This window comes from Oncorhynchus keta, chromosome 36 (genome assembly GCF_023373465.1).
Source record: "Oncorhynchus keta strain PuntledgeMale-10-30-2019 chromosome 36, Oket_V2, whole genome shotgun sequence".
Classification (NCBI taxonomy): domain Eukaryota; kingdom Metazoa; phylum Chordata; class Actinopteri; order Salmoniformes; family Salmonidae; genus Oncorhynchus; species Oncorhynchus keta.
Window position 1 is genome coordinate 12,422,944 of NC_068456.1, and position 21,158 is coordinate 12,444,101.

Below are 21,158 nucleotides of genomic sequence, written 5' to 3' on the forward strand. Positions count from 1 at the left end.
AGTGACCCAACTGACCCATAGTGATTCTGGAAAATAGAAATTATTTGAGAGCAACCTTAATTTTGGGTTAAATAATGGCCCTCAATTAAGTCGAGCTGCCATTGAATTCCACTGAGGAATTTCTACACAGGGGAACATTTGTGAAAGAAAAATGTATTGTATGCTGTTTTAAATGAGAAAACAATAAAACATTTTAATTTCAATTATGGATACTGCAAGAAAACCAAGGTCAGAGCACATGGTAGTCAACAGAATTCAAGATTAGACCGCGACAAAGGTGATTCTACCTGAGTGAAACCTAAAATAAGAGAGAGTGGAAACTATAAACAGTCAAACTATGTGTATGGACTGAGAAACAGATGAGATTGTGAATGGGACAGGTTGTACAAAGTCTGAATGTGGATGTCTAGGTACTGTATCAATAAGAGCCATGTTAGTTTAAAACATAATAGGCACTATCCAAATAAAGTGCAACCCTAAGATCAGAGCATCTGCTATAGTGATAGGCTCTGAAGCAATTGGGTCACAGATTCAAGTCTTCCAGGCGGTATATCTTAGCTACATATAGTGCATTCGGAAAGTATTCATGACCCCTACCCCTTTTCCACATTTTGTTACGTTACAGCCTTCTTAAAAAAATAATTTAATAATTCCCCCCCCCCATCAATCTACACACAATACCCCATGATGACAAAGCGAAAACAGGTTTTTATTTTTTTTTTGCAAAAAAAGAAAAAAAAAACAGCAATACCTTATTTACATAAGTATTAAGACCCTTTGCTATGAGACTCAAAATTGAGCTCAGGTGCATCCTGTTTCTATTGATCATCCTTGAGATGTTTCTACAACTTGATTGGAGTCCACCTGTGGTAAATTCAATTGATTGGACATGATTTGGAAAGGCACACTGTTGACAGTGCATGTCAGAGTAAAAACAAAGTCATGAGGTCGAAGGAATTGTCCATAAAACTCAGAGACACGATTGTGTCGAGGCACAGATCTGGGAAAGGGTATCAAAACAATTATGTAGCATTGAAGGTATCCAAGAACCCAGTGGCTTCCATCATTCTCAAATGGAAGAAGTTTGGAACCATCAAGACTCTTCCTAGAGCTGGCTGCCTGGCCAAACTGAGCAATCGGGGGAGAAGGGAGGTGACCAAGAACCAGATGGTCACTCTGACAGAGCTCCAGAGATACTCTGTGGAGATGGGAGAACCTTCCAGAAGGGCAATCATCTCTGCAGCACTCCACCAATCAGTACTTTATGGTAGAGGGGGCAGACGGAAGACACTCTTCAATAAAAGGCACATGACAGCCCGCTTGGAGCTTGCCAAAAGGCACCTAAAGGACTCTCAGACCATGAGAAACAAGATTCTCTGGTCTGATTAAACAAATATTGAACTCTTTGGCCCGAATTCCAAGCATCACGCCGGGAGGAAACCTGGCACCATCCTTACGGTGAAGCATGGTGGTGGCAACATCATGCTGTGGGGGGGATGTTTTTCAGTGGCAGGGACTGGGAGACTAGTCAGGATCGAGGGAAAGATGAACGGTGAGATCCTTGATGAAAAACTGCTCCAGAGCGCTCAGGACCTCAGACTGGGGCGAAGGTTTACCCTCCAACAAGGACAACTACCCTAAGCACACAGCCAAGACAACGGAGGAGTGGCTTCGGGACAAGTCTCTGAATGTCCTTGAATGGCCCAGCCAGAGGACTTGAACCCGATCAAACATCTCTGGAGAGACCTGAAAATAGCTGTGCAGCAACGCTCCCCATCCAACCTGACAGAGCTTGAGAGGATCTGCAGAGAAGAATGGGAGAAACTCCCCAAATAAGGTGTGCCAAGCTTGTAGCGTCATACCTAAGAAGACTCAAGGCTGTAATCGCTGCCAAAGGTGCTTCAACAAAGTACTAAGTAAAGGGTGTGAATACTTATGCAAATGTAATAGTTTGGTTGTTTTTTCCCCCTCCAAATTTGCTAAATAAAAATTACAAATAACCATTTATGCATTGTCATTATGGGTTATAGTGTGTACATTGATGAGGGGAAAAAACGATTTAATCAATTTTAGAATAAGGCTGTAACGTAACAAAATGTGGAATAAATCAAGGGGTCTGAATACTTTCCGAATGCACTATAGTTTACATGAAAGTGGGGAGCTGTACGACGACACCCTTGAACTACTGTCCAAATGTTCAGTGTCAGCACAATAAAATAAATGGTATAAGGTCATACAGTGCTTGCAGTTAAACGCTACAACCGGCTACAAACCAAAGAGAGGTTATAAGAACATTTTGTTAAAGCTCTTAAAATATAGATTTTAGGAATTTTTCCGTTTACTGTACCTGGCTCCTTTGCTGAGTCTTGAACCACTAATGGAATATCCCTACTGATATTTTTCTTTTTGCGAATCATCAATAGCAGTGAACTGTAAAGAAACAGAAAAGAGTGAGTTGACCTTGGACCATATATAATGCCCGATAGGGAGTTTTTCCTAACCATGTGTCCTGACCAGGAAGTAAGCCTGGTCCCCAGTATGACTACTTCAAGCAGATGTAGTTCATGTAAAATGTACATTGTAAATGATTCCCATTTGTTCATATCTTACCCGAGAGGGTTGGTGAGTGGGGCTGGTGGTGGAGGAGGGGGTGGCGGGGGCGGAGGTGGAGGGGCTTGAGCAGGCGGAGGGTTAGAAAGGGCCTGGAGCTTCTTCTGCAGCTCCTCTACTGCTCATTAGGACAAATGGACAAGTAGCATCAGCATCCATTCATTAAGGGAGGTGTTAAATATATTATATTACGAACTGAATTGGAATGGAGAATATTAACCCAAAAATGTATTCTGAACTGCTCCATGAAACACTGTTTTTAGTCCATTGCTTTTGTTAACAACTGAAGAATGTTCTGATGTACATCATCATCCATTTAGGAAAGGCTCAACATTACAAACACTTGAAATGAATGGAAATGGCTCAGAAAATGGTTAGAGAACTGCAGGTTGAGATGATTAACCTACAAATGCATTATAAAGTGCTCTAATGAAAATGTTTCTTTGCAGTCCATTGCTTTTGCTAACAAATGAAGGGGGTTCTGTGCATTTCTCTACAGTTAAAACCCAAGGTTGGCTTCAGTTGAATACATGTAGAAATCCCATTGTCAAACCATGAGAATAACATTAACCTTTTGACAAAGCCCACTCATTCCCTGCTGGGATCATGTACAGCGACTGTGTGCAGTCCTCCAATTCTGCTGTGCCACTCACCAGTAAACTTGAGATCCTTGGCCTCCACCTTAGCCATGGAACATCTCTCTTCGTGCTCCTTCTTCTCCTCTGCCAGGAGCTCTAGCTTACGTTGTAACGCCAGCACCTCCTTATGTAGCTCTGAACCCCTGAGCTGCTCCTCAATCCCCTTCATCTGTTACCGCCAAACATGACCCATTCACTCACAATCCTACAAGATATGCTCTGTACCGGGGACATTCTTACTAAATTTGAAGTGAACGTTAGGAAATAAAGAGTATGATTTTACAAGACAAACAATGGTTCTTCACTACAGACAGAAAGATGTTGAGGCAAAAATAGTGATGTGGTGCTGCTTTAAAACACACACACGCACACTGACACAAAACAACGGTACAAATTGTAAGCTGCTCAGAGCCTGCACCACAAAAAGCTCCTGTGGTGATAATTGCTGATAAGTAGCTTTGGATAGGTGCCAGTCCCCCCCCCCCAAATTCTCTGCTCCTCAAATAATGTGTTAATTGTTCTTTAAATGGAGGGTATGGCTCACCTCCGCCCTAGACCAGGAGAGATCAGTGATCCCACTCTTTCCTAATTGTTTTCACCCATCCAAATCCTGCTGAGAGTGAATGGTGTCTCTGATACTCCTTATCAGTATGGACACAGAAAGTCACTGCCCAAAGTGCTCCATGTGACCATTGTCATTCAAAAGGCCATATCACAGTTTAATTGATGAGCTAATTGACTTAGTCTTTTTCAGATACACATTCATATTTTTTCCACATTGCAAAACTGGAGTAGATTTTTTCATTTTGTAATGAAAACAAATGCAATGTTTGACTATGAGGGAAAAAACATCTTGGCTGACATTAGATTCTAGACACAATTTTCATCACACTGTGTTGTGTTGTGACGCATTGTGTTGTTGGTGATGTGGTGTTAATGTTGATGTGTGACCTGTTGTTGGTGCACCAGCCTCTGGCTCTCCAGGGCCTGGGTGAGCCTGGTGACATCAGTGAGGGCTGCCTGCAGGGCCTCACTGGGTGATGAGCTCTTTAGGAGAATCTGACTCTGTCTGTTCAGCTTCTTCTGCTCAACCAGCATCTGCATGGGAGGAGGATTTACACAAGGGACAGAAGCTGCCATTAAGTGTTAACAGTGTTGATACATTACAGCATGTGAAATTTGTAACACCTCAAGGGAAAATAAGTATAATCCAGCCTGTTTTAGCAGTAAATTAACCATACCTGTAGTTTTAGTGTAATAAACAAATATTTGAGTATACCGATAAAAGCACCTAAGCATGTATAGAAACCAGTGAGGCTATTCAAAACGTGTGTTTGCAGAGAGGGGGTATATTGAGGTCTCATTATGCAGCATGCATAGGGTGGTCATTACATGTGTTCTCAAAAATGATCTCTGGTGATAACACATAATGAATAGAGTGTTCCTGAATACTGATTAGATTGCAAGGGGGAATAGTACTAATCTGGACACCATATAGAACATACATGTCATACAATCATGTGGCACTTCTAAGACATCCATGCCACTTCTTAAACACAGCGGCATCACATATTCTAAAAACAGTATACCATTGGATACTGGTGTCCAATGTTACAGCTCAAATTCATAATTCATATGGGGAACGATTCTGACACGAGTTAAGCGTGCGTAAATGTAACGTAATTCCCTTTTTATGCACTTTTCTCTCTATGCGTATTCTGACCTTGAATTTAAGCATGAGAATAGCGTGCTATTCATCCGCTATTCGTTTGGGGTGGAGATGGAATAAATGAAGGTGAGGCTGAGGTGTGTCTACAGATGCGTCTTATTCTGAGTTTGGCTGAATTCCATCATAATTCCATCAACTTTACGTGCGAGGAAACCATGAATAAGGTCTCGATAAACCTCTTACTTTCTTTTCATGATGGAAATAACAGCATTCTCCATGCACTGTAATTTATACATTGATAAGCTATTAATAAGAGCTAGGTAAATGAGTAATCCGTTTGGAGAAGGGATTGTAAATACACACAGCAATTGTTTTAGATGACCTTTCCTTATAATCCCTGGTGAAGATCTGAAACCAGTCATATGGAAGCAAACTGAAAATCATATCACATGACATGCATCGCACCCCATTTTCAACAGTGAAGTAGGCTATTTAGAATTGTAATTGTGTGCCCTCCTAATTTGATGAAATAATTGTGTGCACCCATCATTTGTGGGTAAACTTTTGAGGCTACAATAGGGCTATACCTGCAGAGTTGATGTACTGTACAGTGGGGCAAAAAAGTATTTAGTCAGCCACCAATTGTGCAAGTTGGGGCCAAGACAGATAAAATGAGAAAATAATATCCAGAAAATCATTGTAGGATTTTTAATGAATTTATTTGCAAATTATGGTGGAAAATAAGTATTTGGTCAATAACAAAAGTTTATCTCAATACTTTGTTATATACCCTTTGTTGGCAATGACAGAGGTCAAACGTTTTCTGTAAGTCTTCACAAGGTTTTCACACAATGTTGCTGGTATTTTGGCCCATTTCTCCATGCAGATCTCCTCTAGAGCAGTGATGTTTTGGGGATGTTGCTGGGCAACACGGACTTTCAAATCCCTCCAAAGATTTTCAATTGGGTTGAGATCTGGAGACTGGCTAGGCCACTCCAGGACCTTGAAATGCTTCTTACGAAGCCACTCCTTCGTTGCCCGGGCGGTGTGTTTGGGATCATTGTCATGCTGAAAGATCCAGCCAGGTTTCACTCAAAATCTCACGATACATGGCCCCATTCATTCTTTCCTTCACACGGATCAGTCGTCCTGGTCCCTTTACAGAAAAACAGCCTCAAAGCATGATGTTTACACCCCCATGCTTCACAGTAGGGATGGGGTTGGATGCAACTCAGCATTCTTTGTCCTCCAAACACGACGTGTTGAGTTTTTACCAAAAAGTTATATTTTTATTTCATCTGACCATATGACATTCTCCCAATCTCCTTATGGATCATCCAAATGCTTTCTAGCAAACTTCAGACGGGCCTGGACATGTACTGGCTTAAGCAGGGGAACACGTCTGGCACTGCAGGATTTGAGTCCCTGGCGGCATAGTGTGTTACTGATGGTAGGCTTTGTTACTTTGGTCCCAGTTCTCTGCAGGTCATTCACTAGGTCCCCCCGTGTGGTTCTGGGATTTTTGCTCACCGTTCTTGTGATCGTTTTGGCCCCACGGCGTGAGATCTTGCGTGGAGCCCCAGATCGAGGGAGATTATCAGTGGTCTTGTATGTCTTCCATATCCTAATAATTGCTCCCACAGTTGATTTCTTCAAACCAAGCTGCTTACCTATTGCAGATTCAGTCTTCCCAGCCTGGTACAGGTCTACAATTTTGTTTCTGGTGTCCTTTGACAGCACTTTGGTCTTGGCCATAGTGGAGTTTGGAGTGTGACTGTTTGAGGTTGTGGACAGGTGTCTTTTATACTGATAACAAGTTCAAACAGGTGCCATTAATACAGGTAACGAGTGGAGGACAGAGGAGCCTCTTAAAGAAGAAGTTACAGGTCTGTGAGAGCCAGAAATCTTGCTGGTTTGTAGGTGACCAAATACTTATTTTCCACCATAATTTGCAAATAAATTCATTAAAAATCCTACAATTTGATTTTCTGGATCTTTCCCCCAAATTTTGTCTGTCATAGTTGAAGTGTACCTATGATGAAAATTACAGGCCTCTCTCATCTTTTAAAGTGGGAGAAATTTCACAATTGGTGGCTGACTAAATACTTTTTTGCCCCACTGTATGTGCTTTAGAATGTTTTAATTATATGCCCGGCCCTTTCTCAGTTATATTTTACAATTTGTATCATTTTAAATATTAGCCACTATCGGGAGCCACCGTAAGTTATACCCACATAAGTATAACTGTCACTTTAGTGTTAGTGTTCTTCAATTTGTAGCTTACATTTTGCATCATTCCATTCCATTTCGTAAACATTTCTTTCCTCCATCACGTCTGTGTAGTTGTCCCTGCTTTCCTCTGTCACGTCTGTGTAGTTGTCCCTGCTTTCCTATGTCACGTCTGTATAGTTGTCCCTGCTTTCCTCTGTCACGTCTGTGTAGTTGTCCCTGCTTTCCTCTGACACGTCTGTGTAGTTGTCCCTGCTTTCCTCTGTCACGTCTGTGTAGTTGTCCCTGCTTTCCTCTGTCACGTCTGTGTAGTTGTCCCTGCTTTCCTCTGACACATCTGTATAGTTGTCTATGCTTTCCTCTGTCACATCTGTGTAGTTGTCTATGCTTTCCTCTGACACGTCTGTATAGTTGTCTATGCTTTCCTGTGACGTCTGTGTAGTTGTCCCTGCTTTCCTCTGTCACGTCTGTGTAGTTGTCCCTGCTTTCCTCTGTCACGTCTGTGTAGTTGTCCCTGCTTTCCTCTGTCACGTCTGTGTAGTTGTCCCTGCTTTCTTCTGTCACGTCTGTGTAGTTGTCCCTGCTTTCTTCTGTCACGTCTGTGTAGTTGTCCCTGCTTTCCTTTGTCACGTCTGTGTAGTTGTCCCTGCTTTCCTCTGTCACGTCTGTGTAGTTGTCCCTGCTTTCCTCTGTCACATCTGTATAGTTGTCCCTGAGGGTCGCTAACATTAGTGGATCATATTAGGGTAATGTTGTGGAATCATTTGGGACATGTAGCCTATTTGAATCCTTATGGGACTCAGACCATACGTAGCAGTTTAAACCTGGAGCACGGTTCACCACGACTGGACCGTTGTCATCACTGTTCCATGATTAGTGAGGATTAGGGGTGATTTATAGGACTATTGTTCAACCTTGTACTGAATGAACTCTAATATGACAACTTTCTGGATGAATCAAACCACTGTATTTTTAAATCATCAATATATTCTGTGCATAAAGGCTCTCCAAACTTTAAAAAAAGAATGATTCATACATACTTTCCTAACCCCCAAATTTTCCAAAATAATGAAACAATCTACCAGTTGGTACTAAATTGGAGATGAATAAGCATATATTTAGATGGCTTTCTTTCATTGATCCCTATATTCTGAACCCGTTCTCTCTATGTATTCTGTCTACAAAATTCTAATTAAAGATACACCGTATTTAAATGGATGTCTTAAGATAAATGTACAGAAAATCCTATTGAATGAAAACTCCACAAGAAAATCTGTTGGGCAGCAACTGGGAGAGTTTTCAGCAGTTTAATTAAATGTATTCAGCGCACACAAGGGAACCATGCCTGCAAAGCCCATTATGCACCTGTGTAAGGTAAGTCTAAATACCAACAACAGAGAAGTGAATAGGAAAGGTGTACATTTCCTAAGTCGGAAACAACCCCTTAGCAGATTAACACAGCCACCTTGTCTGATATTAAGACAATGGCCTGATTCCATTGTTTACTTGTTGGGAAACAGCCATGATGCATCATATTAGTGTCTAAGTGATGAGTCAGTAGAAAAACAAGTTAATGATCAGGTGCCTGCAAAATGGGATTGGGAACAAGCATATTAATCACTGTTAACCCACTGGGACCACACTGGTTGAATCAACATTGTTTCCACATCATTTCAATTAAACTACACGTGGAATAGAAGTTGAATTGACGTCTGTGCCCAGTGGGAAGGAGACATGTCGAGTTGACAGAAATACCCATCCAAAGCTGCTAAGCCTATTATGGGTGCCTCGAGAGAGCTCACCTCTCGTGCAAATATCTCTGCCTCTGCCCTCAGCTCCTTCTCCAGATCCAGGTTTTCCTGCAGGGCCTCATACTCCTCCACGGCAAACAGCGACACTGGAAGCATTAAATATCTAATCAGAAGAAGTAGTTCAATCTTTCTTGCATATTTCCATATATCCCTTTTATCTGGTCAGTTGGCCCTAATCTTAACACTGACCTTAACCTTACTCCCAACCCTAACTTTAGTCTTAATCCATAACCTTAATCTGCAAACTGCTAACCTAAAATATAAATTAAAACTCTTACATTCTGTAATTAGCAGGCAGTAAAAAATGTTATGGAAAACCTTGAAACTCAGGGGGAGGGGGAATTCACTTTCACAACCAACATGCTCCCTGAAAAGCAAGCCAGCAAGCCAGGACGAAATGAATAGTGATTTTGCTTTTTTGATCATTTTCTGTAAGAAATATGCCTCGAGTCACTAAGGATCACCCAGCATTCATGGCATAGTGAGGGGCTACAGGCTTCACTTGACTCTTCTTTCTGTCAAATGTAACCCCGCTCAAGGTTACGCTGCACAAAAAGCCACAGAGAGTAGGACACCTTAATTTCCTTGCAGAAAGGTGGACACTTTTACACTCGTATCTTTGGAGTCAAAATATTGCAGTGGAGAAGACTCTCTGACCTCTGTTATATTTCGCCAAGAGCTTCTTTTGTCGGACTGTCTCAGCAATCAAAACCATATTATCATGTTTTTCCTTCAGCAACTACAGTGAGAAGAGGAAGAGAACAAGACAGAAGAGAGTTGATTTGATTGTGCTGTTAATTGATTTCTCAAATAACTGAATTGCGACACTACTGTTAGAATACTGTAGATGGAAATCATTCTAGGTTTCAATGTATTCTTTGTCCTAACTGTATGAATGTGCATAGGCCTACACTATGATAACATAATAAAGACATTAAACATGATTCATCTGTTTCACTAAGAGGATCAACACAGATTTTCGGATTTTGAAAAAAAAAGCATTGGTGGCTCACTCGTGATACAAGCAAGAGTAGTGTGCAGCTTTTCTTTGAAACTAACAGCAATTTTTAAACAACTCCCAAATCTATATTCAGACTTACTTCTTCTCTGATGTCACTTAGCTCCTCTCTTGTAGCCTCATGATCAATGGTGGCTTGCTTTTTCTCCTCCAGTGTCAACTCAAATGTTTTCTTCAGTTCTGGCCCATGAAAATTTTAAATAAGTACACTCAATCTTGCAATCAATGATCAATCATGTTGTATGTACTAGAGCGTAAATAATTCCAAAAGGGCCAGGTCTATCGGTCAAATAAGTTACAACAAAAGAGATCTCTTCCATTCATCAGGAATGCCATCTAAGACAACCTGTGATAGATCTGTAATCTGTGTGTAATATCAGTCTATCAGTGTATGAGCCAAAGCGGTATGGACACTAATTGTAACAGCTGCTGTGGATATGTGGGAAAGGGGACAGCAGGGTGACATTCAGTACCTGTGATGGTGCTCCGGCAGTGGGCTGAGAAGCACTCTTTTTCTACCTGGGTGTCCACACTCTCCTCCTCCTCTTCTTCATCCTCCAGGCCGATCTCAGCAATGGTCTCCGGCCCCAGGTGGGCCAGGTACAACATACTCTTCCTCTTCAAGGAGCAGTTCTGCCGGTTCAACTGGAGAAAGAAAGAGAGAGAGGGAGAGAAACGGATCACCTTATGACCTTATGAAAAACAGATGCAGAAGAGGCTGACTGAACTCTTTCAGAGCTTTCACATAGAGAGAACCTGGTGCATTGGATTTACTATAATTGGCCTTTTTCCTTTTTTGTCATCAGCATGCAATTATGCAGGTTAGCGCTTTCATCATGAATCTTGTTCTGGAGACAGATCTGCAGAGTGGTTACTAGCTGGTCCAACCGCAAAGTCATGACATCTGATTTTAAACCTAACCTTAACCCTAACCTCAACGACACTGCTAACCCTAATACCTAACCCTAACCTTAAATTAAATGGGAAATCTGCAGTTCCTTCTTCCACTTTTAGTATTTTAAATTATATATATATATACACACACACACACATACAGTTGAAGTTGGAAGTTTACATACACCTTAGCCAAATACATTTAAATTCAGTTTTTCACAATTCCTGACATTTAATCCTAGTAGAAATTCCCTGTCTTAGGTCAGTTAGGATCACAACTTTATTTTAAGAATTTGAAATGTCAGAATAATAGTAGAGAGAATTTCTTTATATATATATACATACACACACACACACACATTGAGCTTAGATGTACCTCATTAGAAACCCAAATATAAGCTATTTTTACTAATTTGTTGGTAAACAATGTAAATGTAAAAAAAACTGTGTACAGCCTCAAAACATGGTTCAAACTATAATTTTGATACCATGGATGGTCAATCCCTGTATCCATAGCTCTGTCCATGAGTTTAGTTACATTTCTCCAGCCACATCCCTCATCTGTTTACCAAATTACTGGTGGAGTTCGTTATTGTTCAAGCTGCAGATAACCCCTTTAAGAACAAAAAAGCTATTTGTTTCCATTCATTTCTACAATATAGCTTCTGCCTCCAGGACAAGACTTATCCCAATAAACATCAACCTGCTGCAATTACAGTCAAACTATTATAGTTGTATTATAGTAAAGTGTCATGCACAGATAATAGGAAATGTGGCGCAAGATATGTCAGATAAAATGTTGGTCCGATTTCCTCATTCCCCGTCAATCACACTGTGCCTGTAAGTGGCATCGGGGAAGGATGCACAAGCAATAATCAGCCATCTCAATACAAAGAGCCAGGGGAAAGGCCTGATGACAATGTATGTCTGCTTTTAGACACAATCACAGTATTTTATGAAACACATCTATTTACAGTACATCCCTCATTCCTATGGCATGCTGGACTTTGTATCCCTTTTCTTTACAAACTCCAAATTTGATCAGTTCAGCCTAAGCCATCCATATTGAACTGGCAGTATGAAACGTTCACATTTTTTGGTTCTATCATCAATACGTCCCTTGTGCCAATTTAGGCATACTACACTAAGTAAAGAATAATGAAGCCTAAGGCAAGACGATGGATGAAAATGACGCACATTTGTTGATGTGATTTCGGACGGAAAGTGTGAGGAGAAAAAGGAAGCAGAGCTATGAAAGAGGCATGCATTAATGACATCCTAGTCAATGCAGCAATTCCATCTTCTGATGATGCCCTTTAAAGTGCATATTTTAAAAATGCAATCAACAATACATAACACAGAATCATAGTCTTTGATAATAATCTACTATTGATGAGAGCGAATGTATGAAATTACATACTCAGGCAGGCTCGCAGGAAGGCTATCAGCGGCGCTTCAGAGGTCACGATTACAAAGTCACAGCCCCCTCATCTTCCTTGAGCAAACATCAACACAAAACATCTGATTTGACTGGCGACAAATAGCAGGCTCACGCTATTATTGCTTTTTAATTCAAAATGTTGGAGCGCTTGTGTTTTTTCTTGAACTTTTTTCTCTCTCTGGCTTTCCTTGTGTGCTGTTGGCAGGGAAAATAAGCAGCATTGGGCTCAAGAAAATTAAACAAATGTTCACGAGGGTCAATAAAGCTGTCTTTTTACTTGAAACCTACCAAAATACACTACCGGCCAAAATGTTTAGAACACCTACTCATTCAACGTTTTTTTCTTTATTTTTTAAACCTATTTTCTACATTGTAGAATAATAGTGAAGAGAAAATAATGAAGACATCAAAACTACGAAATAACACATATGGAATGTTGTAGTAGCAAAAATGTGTTTGAAGTTACCTTTCTAGTTAATAGGCTAAAGTTAGTGTACACTTCCTCTTCCAATGACACAGCCACCTTGACTGATATTAAGGCAATGGCCTGATTCCATTGTTTACTTATTGGGAAACACCTGTGATGCATCATATTAGTGTCTAAGTGATGAGTCAGTAGGAAAACAAGTTCATGATCAGGTGCCTGCAAAATGGGATTGGGATCAAGCATATTAATCACAGTTGAATCAATGTTTTTTCCACGTCATGTTGGGAGGTCAAAATAATGAAAAACAATCAACCAAATCTATTAATTTATAAATGTTGATTATTTCTTAATTCACCTGATGATAAGACAACATGTGAAAATACATATTTTTCGCTAACATATGATGGGGGTCCCTGGGTCACAGGTTTTCCTGGGAAGGGGTCCCTGGGCACATATTTTTAAAGGCCCCTGGTCTAAGTCAAGTCTACAACTTCATTCTGATCTGGTCATTAGACTAAAGTGGTGTACACACATCACAAAACCATAGAAGGTAGGAGGTGCCTTAGGAGATCTATTCCAGAGCTACCACACCTAATTTAGTCATCAAGCCCTTGATTAGTGAATCAGGTGAGCTAGTTCAGGGCTACAAAAACATTGTGAAACATCTGGGGGTCCCTGAGGAGAGGTTTGAGAAGCACTGGACTGTAGGACTTTTCTGTAAACCGTAAAATACTGTAGAATGAACAGTAAAATACCTTCAATGCCTTTCACATAATACATTATGTAGATGGCACTGCATTATGGGCAAAATGCTGAAAAATACTGTTCTAAACTCTAGTTGGAAGCCTCCTGTAAAAATTACTATAACATACTGTATTTCTTTACAATAATAACTTATGCTTACTGTAGATTAAAATGTTCCGTTTCAGGCACCAACCTCATGCTGTTGGGTGAGACGCATGAAGCTCAGACTACTTTAGTAAATATCTTCTTGAAGCGGCAGTGAAGTGGAATATTTTTAGCAGCTAATAGGTACACTGTAAAAAATATCTTGTTGTTTTTGCAGAATTATACAATAAAACAGCAATGTACCATATTAATTATTTACAGTAAATAGCCGTAAATTGCAATGTATTCTTGGTGATTTTAGGTATAACTGGTAAATGATAAATTAAACTTTGGTTTAAAAATACATTACTCTAAAGAAGTACTGTATTTAAAATGGTACTGTAATTCCACCCCACAGAATACTGTACCTACTGTATTTGTGGAGTGCCCAAAAACATTTTAGCACTAGTGGGTGAATGGTATTGTTGTTTCTGGTTCATTAGCATATTTTGTAGAGTGCCTTGAAAGAGGATACATTTGTTGCACCCGTGAGTGACAATGCTGTACCAATTTAACTGATATGTGGTAATAGTGCCACGACAATTAAATGTGTATAGGGGACATATTGGAGTTGCAGCAAGCCTCAAACCTTTAATGGTTTGCTATATCCTTAGTCTGTATTTCACTGAAGCCACTACACATTTGGAAGCCTTTGAGAAGTGCAAGTGATATAAAAGTCCAAATATTTATACACTACCGGTCAAAACTTTAAAAATGGATAAACAAATCAAAATAGATTTTATATTTGAGATTCTTCAAATAGCCACCCGTTGCCTTGATGTTTGCACACTCTTGGCACTCTCAACCAGCTTCACTTGGAATGCTTTTCCAACAGTCTTGAAGGAGTTCCCACATATGCTGAGCACTTGTTGGCTGCTTTTCCTTCACTCTGCTGTACGATTCATCCCAAACATCTCAATTTGGTTCAGTTCAGAGAATTGTGGAGGCCAGGTCATCTGGTGTGGCACTCCAATACTCTCCTTCTAGTCCTTACACAGCTAGGTGGTGTGTTGGGTCATTATCCTGATGAAAAACAAATGATAGTCCCACTAAGCCAAAACCAGATGGGATGGCGTATCGCTGCAGAATTCTGTGGTAGCCATGCTTATTAAGTGTGCCTTGAATTCTAAAGAAATCAAAGACAGTGTCACCAGCAAAGCACCCCCACACCATAACACCTCCTCCTCCATGCCTTACAGTGGGAAATACACATGAGGAGATCATCCATTCACCCACACCGCATCTCACAAAGACACAGCGGTTGGAACCAAAAATCTCCGATTTGGACTCCAGAACAAAGGAAAAATTTCCACCAGTCTAATGTCCATTGCTCGTGTTTCTTGGCCCAAGCAAGTCTCTTCTTCTTATTGGTGTCCTTTATTAGTGGTTTCTTTGCAGAAATTCCTCTCCTCTGAACAGTTGATGTTGAGATGTGTTTGTAACTTGAACTCTGTGAAGCATTTATTTGGTCTGCAATTTCTGAGGCTGGTAACTCTAATGAATGTATCCTCTGCAGCAGAGGTAACTCTGGGTCTTCCATTCCTGTGGTGGTCCTCATGAGAGGCAGTTTTATCATAGCGTTGATGGTTTTTGAGAATGCACTTGAACAAACATTCAAAGTTCTTGAAATGTTACGTATTGACTGACCTTCATGTCTTAAAGTAATGATGGACTGTCATTTCTCTTTGTTTAGCCCTATTTTTTACAAAATAGGGCTATCTTCTGTATACCGCCCCTACCTTGTCACAACACAATTGATTGGCTCATGGGGCAGCAGATAGCCTGGACTGCCATTTCTCTTTGCTTATTTGAGCTGTTCTTGCCATAATATGGACTCTGTATTTTACAAAATAGGGCTATCTTCTGAATACCACCCCTACCTTGTCACAACACAACTGATTGGCTCAAATGCATTAAGGAAAGAAATTCCACAAATTAACTTTTAAGAAGGCACACCTGTTAATTGAAATGCATTCCGGGTGACTAACTCTTGAAGCTGGTTGAGAGAATGCCAAGAGTATGCAAAGCTGTCATCAAGGCAAAGTGTGGCTATTTGAATAATCTCAAATACAAAATATATTTTGATTTGTTTAACAATTTTTTGGTTACTACATGATTTCATATGTTTTACAGTGGCTTGCGAAATTATTCACCCCCCTTGGCATTTTTCCAAATTTTTTTGCCTTACAACCTGGAATTAAAATAGATTTTTGGGGGGTTTGTATCATTTGATTTACACAACACGCCTACCATTTTGAAGATGCAAAATATTTTTTATTGTGAAACAAAGAAGAAATAAGACAAAAAAAAACTGAAAACTTAAGCGTGCATAACCATTCACCCCCACAAACTCAATACTTTGTATAGCCACCTTTTGCAGCAATTACAGCTGCAAGTCTCTTGGGGTATAAGCTTGGCACATCTAGCCACTGGGATATATCTAGCCACTGCCCATTCTTCAAGGCAAAACTGCTCCAGCTCCTTCATGTTGAATGGGTTCCGCTGGTGTAGAGCAATCTTTAAGTCATACCACAGATTCTCAATTGGATTGAGGTCGGGGCTTTGACTAGGCCATTCCAAGACATTTAAATGTTTCCCCTTAAACCACTTGAGTGTTGCTTTAGCAGTATGCTTAGGGTTTTTGTCCTGCTGGAAGGTGAACCCCCATCCCAGTTTCAAATCTCTGGAAGACTGAAACAGGTTTCCCTCAAGAATTTCTCTGTATTTTGCGCCATCCATCATTCCTTCAAACATCCCCACAGCATGATGCTGCCACCACCATGCTTCACTGTGGGGATGGTGTCTCGGAGTGATGAGAGATGTTGGGTTTGCGCCAGACATAGCTTTTCCTTGATGGTAAAAAAGCTCAATTTTAGTCGCATCTGACCAGAGTACCTTCTTCCATATGTTTGGGGAGTCTCCTACATGCCTTTTCGAGAACACCAAACGTGTTTGCTTCATTTTTTTCTTTAAGCATGTATTTTTCTGGCCACACTTCCGTAAAGCCCAGTTCTGTGGAGTGTATGGCTTAATGTGTTCCAATGGACCGATACTCCAATCTCCGCTGTGAAGCTTTGCAGCTCCTTCAGGGTTATCTTTGGTCTCTTTGTTGCCTCTCTGATTAATGCCCTCCTTGCCTGGTCCGTGAGTTTTGGTGGGCGGCCGTCTCTTGGTAGGTTTGTTGTGGTGCTATATTCTTTCCATTTTTTAATAATGGATTTAATGGTGCTTTGTGGGATGTTCAAAGTTTTTGTAACCCAACCCTGATTTGTACTTCTCCATAACTTTGTCCCTGACCTGTTTGGAGAGCACCGTGTTCTTCATTGTGCCACTTGCTTAGTGGTGTTGCAGACTCTGAGGCCTTTCAGAACATGTGTATATATATTAAGATCATGTGACAGATCATGTGACACTTAAATAAAGACCACCTGTGTGCAATCTAACTAATTACGTGACTTCTGAAGGTAATTGGTTGAACCAGATCTTATTTAGGGGCTTCAAAGTAAAGGGGGTGAATACATATGCATGCATCACTTTTCCGTAAATATATATTTTTTTGTTTGTTGAAAGAAGTTATTGTTTTTCATTTCACTTCACCAATTTGGACTATTTTGTGTATGTCCATTACATGAAATCCAAATAAAAATCCATTTAAATTACAGGTTGAAATGCAACAAAATAGGAAAAACATCAAAGGGGATGAATACTTTTGCAAGGCACTGTATTTCATAGTTTTGATGTCTTCACTACTATTTCACAATGTAAAAAATAGTAAAAATAAAGAAAAATCCTTGAATGAGTAGGTGTTCTAAAACTTTTGACCAGTAGTGTATATATTTGATATGCTGTAATATGCTTGCACCAATCCCATTCAATTACAGTACAATACAAACCTCTTCAATTAGATTAATTTATTCATTAATCCATTCATTACAATTACTGAAAAAATATTACATTAAGAGTATTTGTACCGTAAAACGGATTACGGTAACATGCTGTACTGTAAATTTACTGCATTATACTGGCAGAGGAGTTGCCAGCAAATGACTGTAATTATATAATACAGCTGTGTTGGTGTAATGATTACAGTAGGCTCATTCATTTACAGTATAATGCTCTATTGTATAATACAGCACTGTGTTTCTTACTGTAAAACATGTTACAGCATCCCTGTGTGAAGAAAAATTACAGTATTTAGCTGGCAACTATACTATCAGTATAATGCTGTACATTTAGAGGGAAAAGTTTTACAATGTGCTCTAGTTACTTCACGAAAGTAATGCGCAAATAAAAGAAAAAGGGAAGCCCCATCATTTGACATTTACACCTTTTTCCCTGAACAACAGTACAATATTTCCAAGTGGTTGTTGTCAACAACAATTCATTTGTACCATGTGTTCTACATTCTTTACTATTTTCAAAACTTTTAGTACAAAACTCCAAACTGGTAACACTTGCAATGCACCAAGTCTTAAATTGTAATATTTCATTGTGAATTCATTCATCTTTCACTACACAATCATTGATCCAAAATATAAGTTTTATCACCAAAACACAACATATTGATATCTTCTCAATTTAGTTATTTTAACAACCAGAAAAAAACAATAGCAAAATATTTAAGATACATTTTTCAAAATTGCCATTTGAATGTAAATTACGAGTACTGTAAATTACAGTATATTACACTTTTTTTTCACATTAGGCAATACATTTGCACTACCTATTAAAATTGACTGAAAATCAAGTTACCATAATTTCCATCCCATGTGTGATCAAAGGTGTGATCATGTTTAACAATGTTTAGCAGGCACTATTTTGCATCAAGCATGCCTTGAGCATTTGGCCATAGGTTCTAATTGAAATCACAGTAAATATCCTCATTGTTCATGCACCTGGGGAAAAACCTTCTGCCATTGCAAATCCAAGCCTGACATGGGTCTGGATTGAAATAATTGCACTGCTAAATGACTAAAATGTAAATTTAGTACCCCTCTCCATATTTTCAAGCATAGTTATGAATGTATCATGTTATGGGTATGCTTGTAATCATTAAGGACTGGGCAGTTTTTCAGGATAAAAATAAATACATAGAATGGAGCTAAGCACAGGCAAAATCCTTGAGGAAAACCTGGTTCATTCTGCTTTCTATCAGACACTGAGAGATGTCCTTTCAGCAGGACAATAACCTAAAACACAAGGCCAAATCTACACTGGAGTTGCTTACCAAGAGGACAGTGAATGTTCCTGAGTAGCCGAGTTACAGTTTTGACACAAATCAGATTGAAAATCTATGACAAGACTTGAAAACACTTGTCTAGCAATGAGCAACAACCAATTTGACTGAGCCTGAAGAATTTTGAAAAGAATAATGGGAAAATATTGTACAATCCAGGTGTGCAAGCCTCTTAGGAAAATTACCCAGAAAGACTCACAGCTGTAATCACTGCCGAAGGTGATTCTAACCTGTATTGTGTGAATATTTACAGAACTAGTCAAAAGTTTGGACACACCTACTCATTCAAAGGTTTTTCTTTATTTTTACTATTTTCTACATCAAAACTTTTAAATAACACATATGGAATCATGTAGTAACCAAAAAATTGTTTTATATTTTATATTTGAGATTCCACCCTTTGCCTTGAGAGCTTTGCACACTCTTTGCAATCTCTCTACCAAGCTTCATGAGGTACTCACCTGGAATGCACTTCAATTAACTGGTGTGGAATTATTTTCCTTCTTAATGCGTTTGAGAAAATCAGTTGTGTTGTGTGTGACAAGGTAGGGGTGATATACAGAAGATAGCCCTATTTGGTAAAAAAACAAGTCCATATTATGGCAAGAACAGCTCAAATAAGAGCACCATTATTTTAAGACATGAAGGTCAGTCAATCTGGAAAATGTCAAGAACTTTGAAAGTTTCTTCAAGTGCAGTCTCAAAAACCATCAAGCACTATGATGAAACTGGCTCTCATGAGGACAGCCACAGGAAAGGTAAACTCAGACTTACCTCTGCTGCAGAGGATAAGTTCATTAGTTACCAGCCTCAGAAATTGCAGCCAATTAAATCCATTTTAGAATAAGGCTGTAATTTAACAAAATGCGGAAAAAGTAAATGGGTCTGAATACTTACCGAATGTACAGTACAAAAGTATGTACCGTACAAAAGTATGTACAGTATGTACTAGTCCCCCTTGTCCCACTCAATATGCCTCAGATACCTCCTTTGTCCCATCTCCCAGACATGCGGTGATCTCACCCAGCAGAACTAGTACGTCAAGAGATGCAACCTCTCTTACCATCACAAAATGCCTGGGTTTACCTCCACTGTACCCACACAGCACCATACCTTGTACATTATGCCCTGCATCTATTCTACCATGCCCAGAAATCTGCTCCGTTTATTCTCTGTCCCCAACGCACTAGACGACCAGTTTTGATAGGCTTTAGCCGTACCCTCATCCTACTCCTCCTCTGTTCCTCGGGTGATGTGGAGGTTAACCCAGGCCCTGCATGTCCCCAGGCACTCTCATTTGTTGACTTCTGCAAACGAAAAGCTTTGGTTTCATGCATGTTAACATCAGAAGCATCCTCCCTAAGTATGTTTTACTCACTGCTTTAGCACACTCCGCCAACCCTGATGTCTGAATCCTGGCTTAGGAAGGACACCAAAAATTCTGAGATTTCCATCCCCAACTACAACATTTTCCGTCAAGATAGAACTGCCAAAGGGGGAGGAGTTGCAATCTACTGCAGAGATAGCTTGCAAAGTTCTGTCATACTTTCCAGGTCTATGCCCAAACAGTTCGAGCTTCTAATTTAAAAAAAATAATGTAGAACTAAGAACAGATATAGCCCTTGGTTCCCTCCAGACCGGACTGCACTCGACCAGCGCAAAAACATCCTGTGAAAGGACTGCAATAGCATCGAATAGTCCCCGCGATATGCAACTGTTCAGGGAAGTCAGGAACCAATGCACGCAGTCAGTCAGGAAAGCAAAGGTAAGCTTTTTCAAACAGAAATTTGCATCCTGTAGCTCTAACTCCATAAAGTTTTGGGACACTGTAAAGTCCATGGATAACAAGAGCACCTCCTCCTAGCTGCCCACTGCACTGAGGCTAGGTAACACTGTCACCACCGATAAATCCACGATAATCGAGCATTTCAATAAGCATTTCTCTACGGCTGGCCATGCTTTCCTCCTGGCTACCCCGGCCAACAGCGCCACACCCCCGCAACTACTTGCCCAAGGATCCCCAGCTTCTCCTTCACCCAAATCCAGATAGCAGATGTTCTGAAAGAGTTGCAAAACATGGACCAGTACAAATCAGCTGGGCTAGACAATCTGGACCCTCTCTTTCTAAAATTACCCCTCTGTTCAACCCTCTTTCGTATCCTCCGAGATCTCTAAAGATTGGTAAGCTGCCGCGGTCATCCCCCTCTTCAAAGGGGGTGACACTCTGTTATAGACCTATATTCATCCTGCCCTGCCCTTCTAAAGTCTTCGAAACCCAAGTTAATAAACAGATCACT

General features: G+C 40.1%; 1 protein-coding gene across 1 annotated transcript in view; it reads right to left on the reverse strand.

The window, feature by feature from the left end:
- shtn1 (shootin 1) overlaps positions 1 to 21,158 on the reverse strand; it is a 45,767-nt gene that overhangs the window by 8,590 nt on the left and 16,019 nt on the right. The window contains exons 5-12 of the mRNA XM_035754205.2: positions 10,449 to 10,620; positions 10,058 to 10,155; positions 9,615 to 9,696; positions 8,949 to 9,043; positions 4,200 to 4,346; positions 3,264 to 3,417; positions 2,611 to 2,728; positions 2,348 to 2,430 (exon numbers count right to left, since the gene is read on the reverse strand). Of these exons, the coding sequence (XP_035610098.1) occupies positions 2,348 to 2,430; positions 2,611 to 2,728; positions 3,264 to 3,417; positions 4,200 to 4,346; positions 8,949 to 9,043; positions 9,615 to 9,696; positions 10,058 to 10,155; positions 10,449 to 10,620 (949 nt within the window). The remainder of the gene's footprint in view (positions 1 to 2,347; positions 2,431 to 2,610; positions 2,729 to 3,263; positions 3,418 to 4,199; positions 4,347 to 8,948; positions 9,044 to 9,614; positions 9,697 to 10,057; positions 10,156 to 10,448; positions 10,621 to 21,158) is intronic.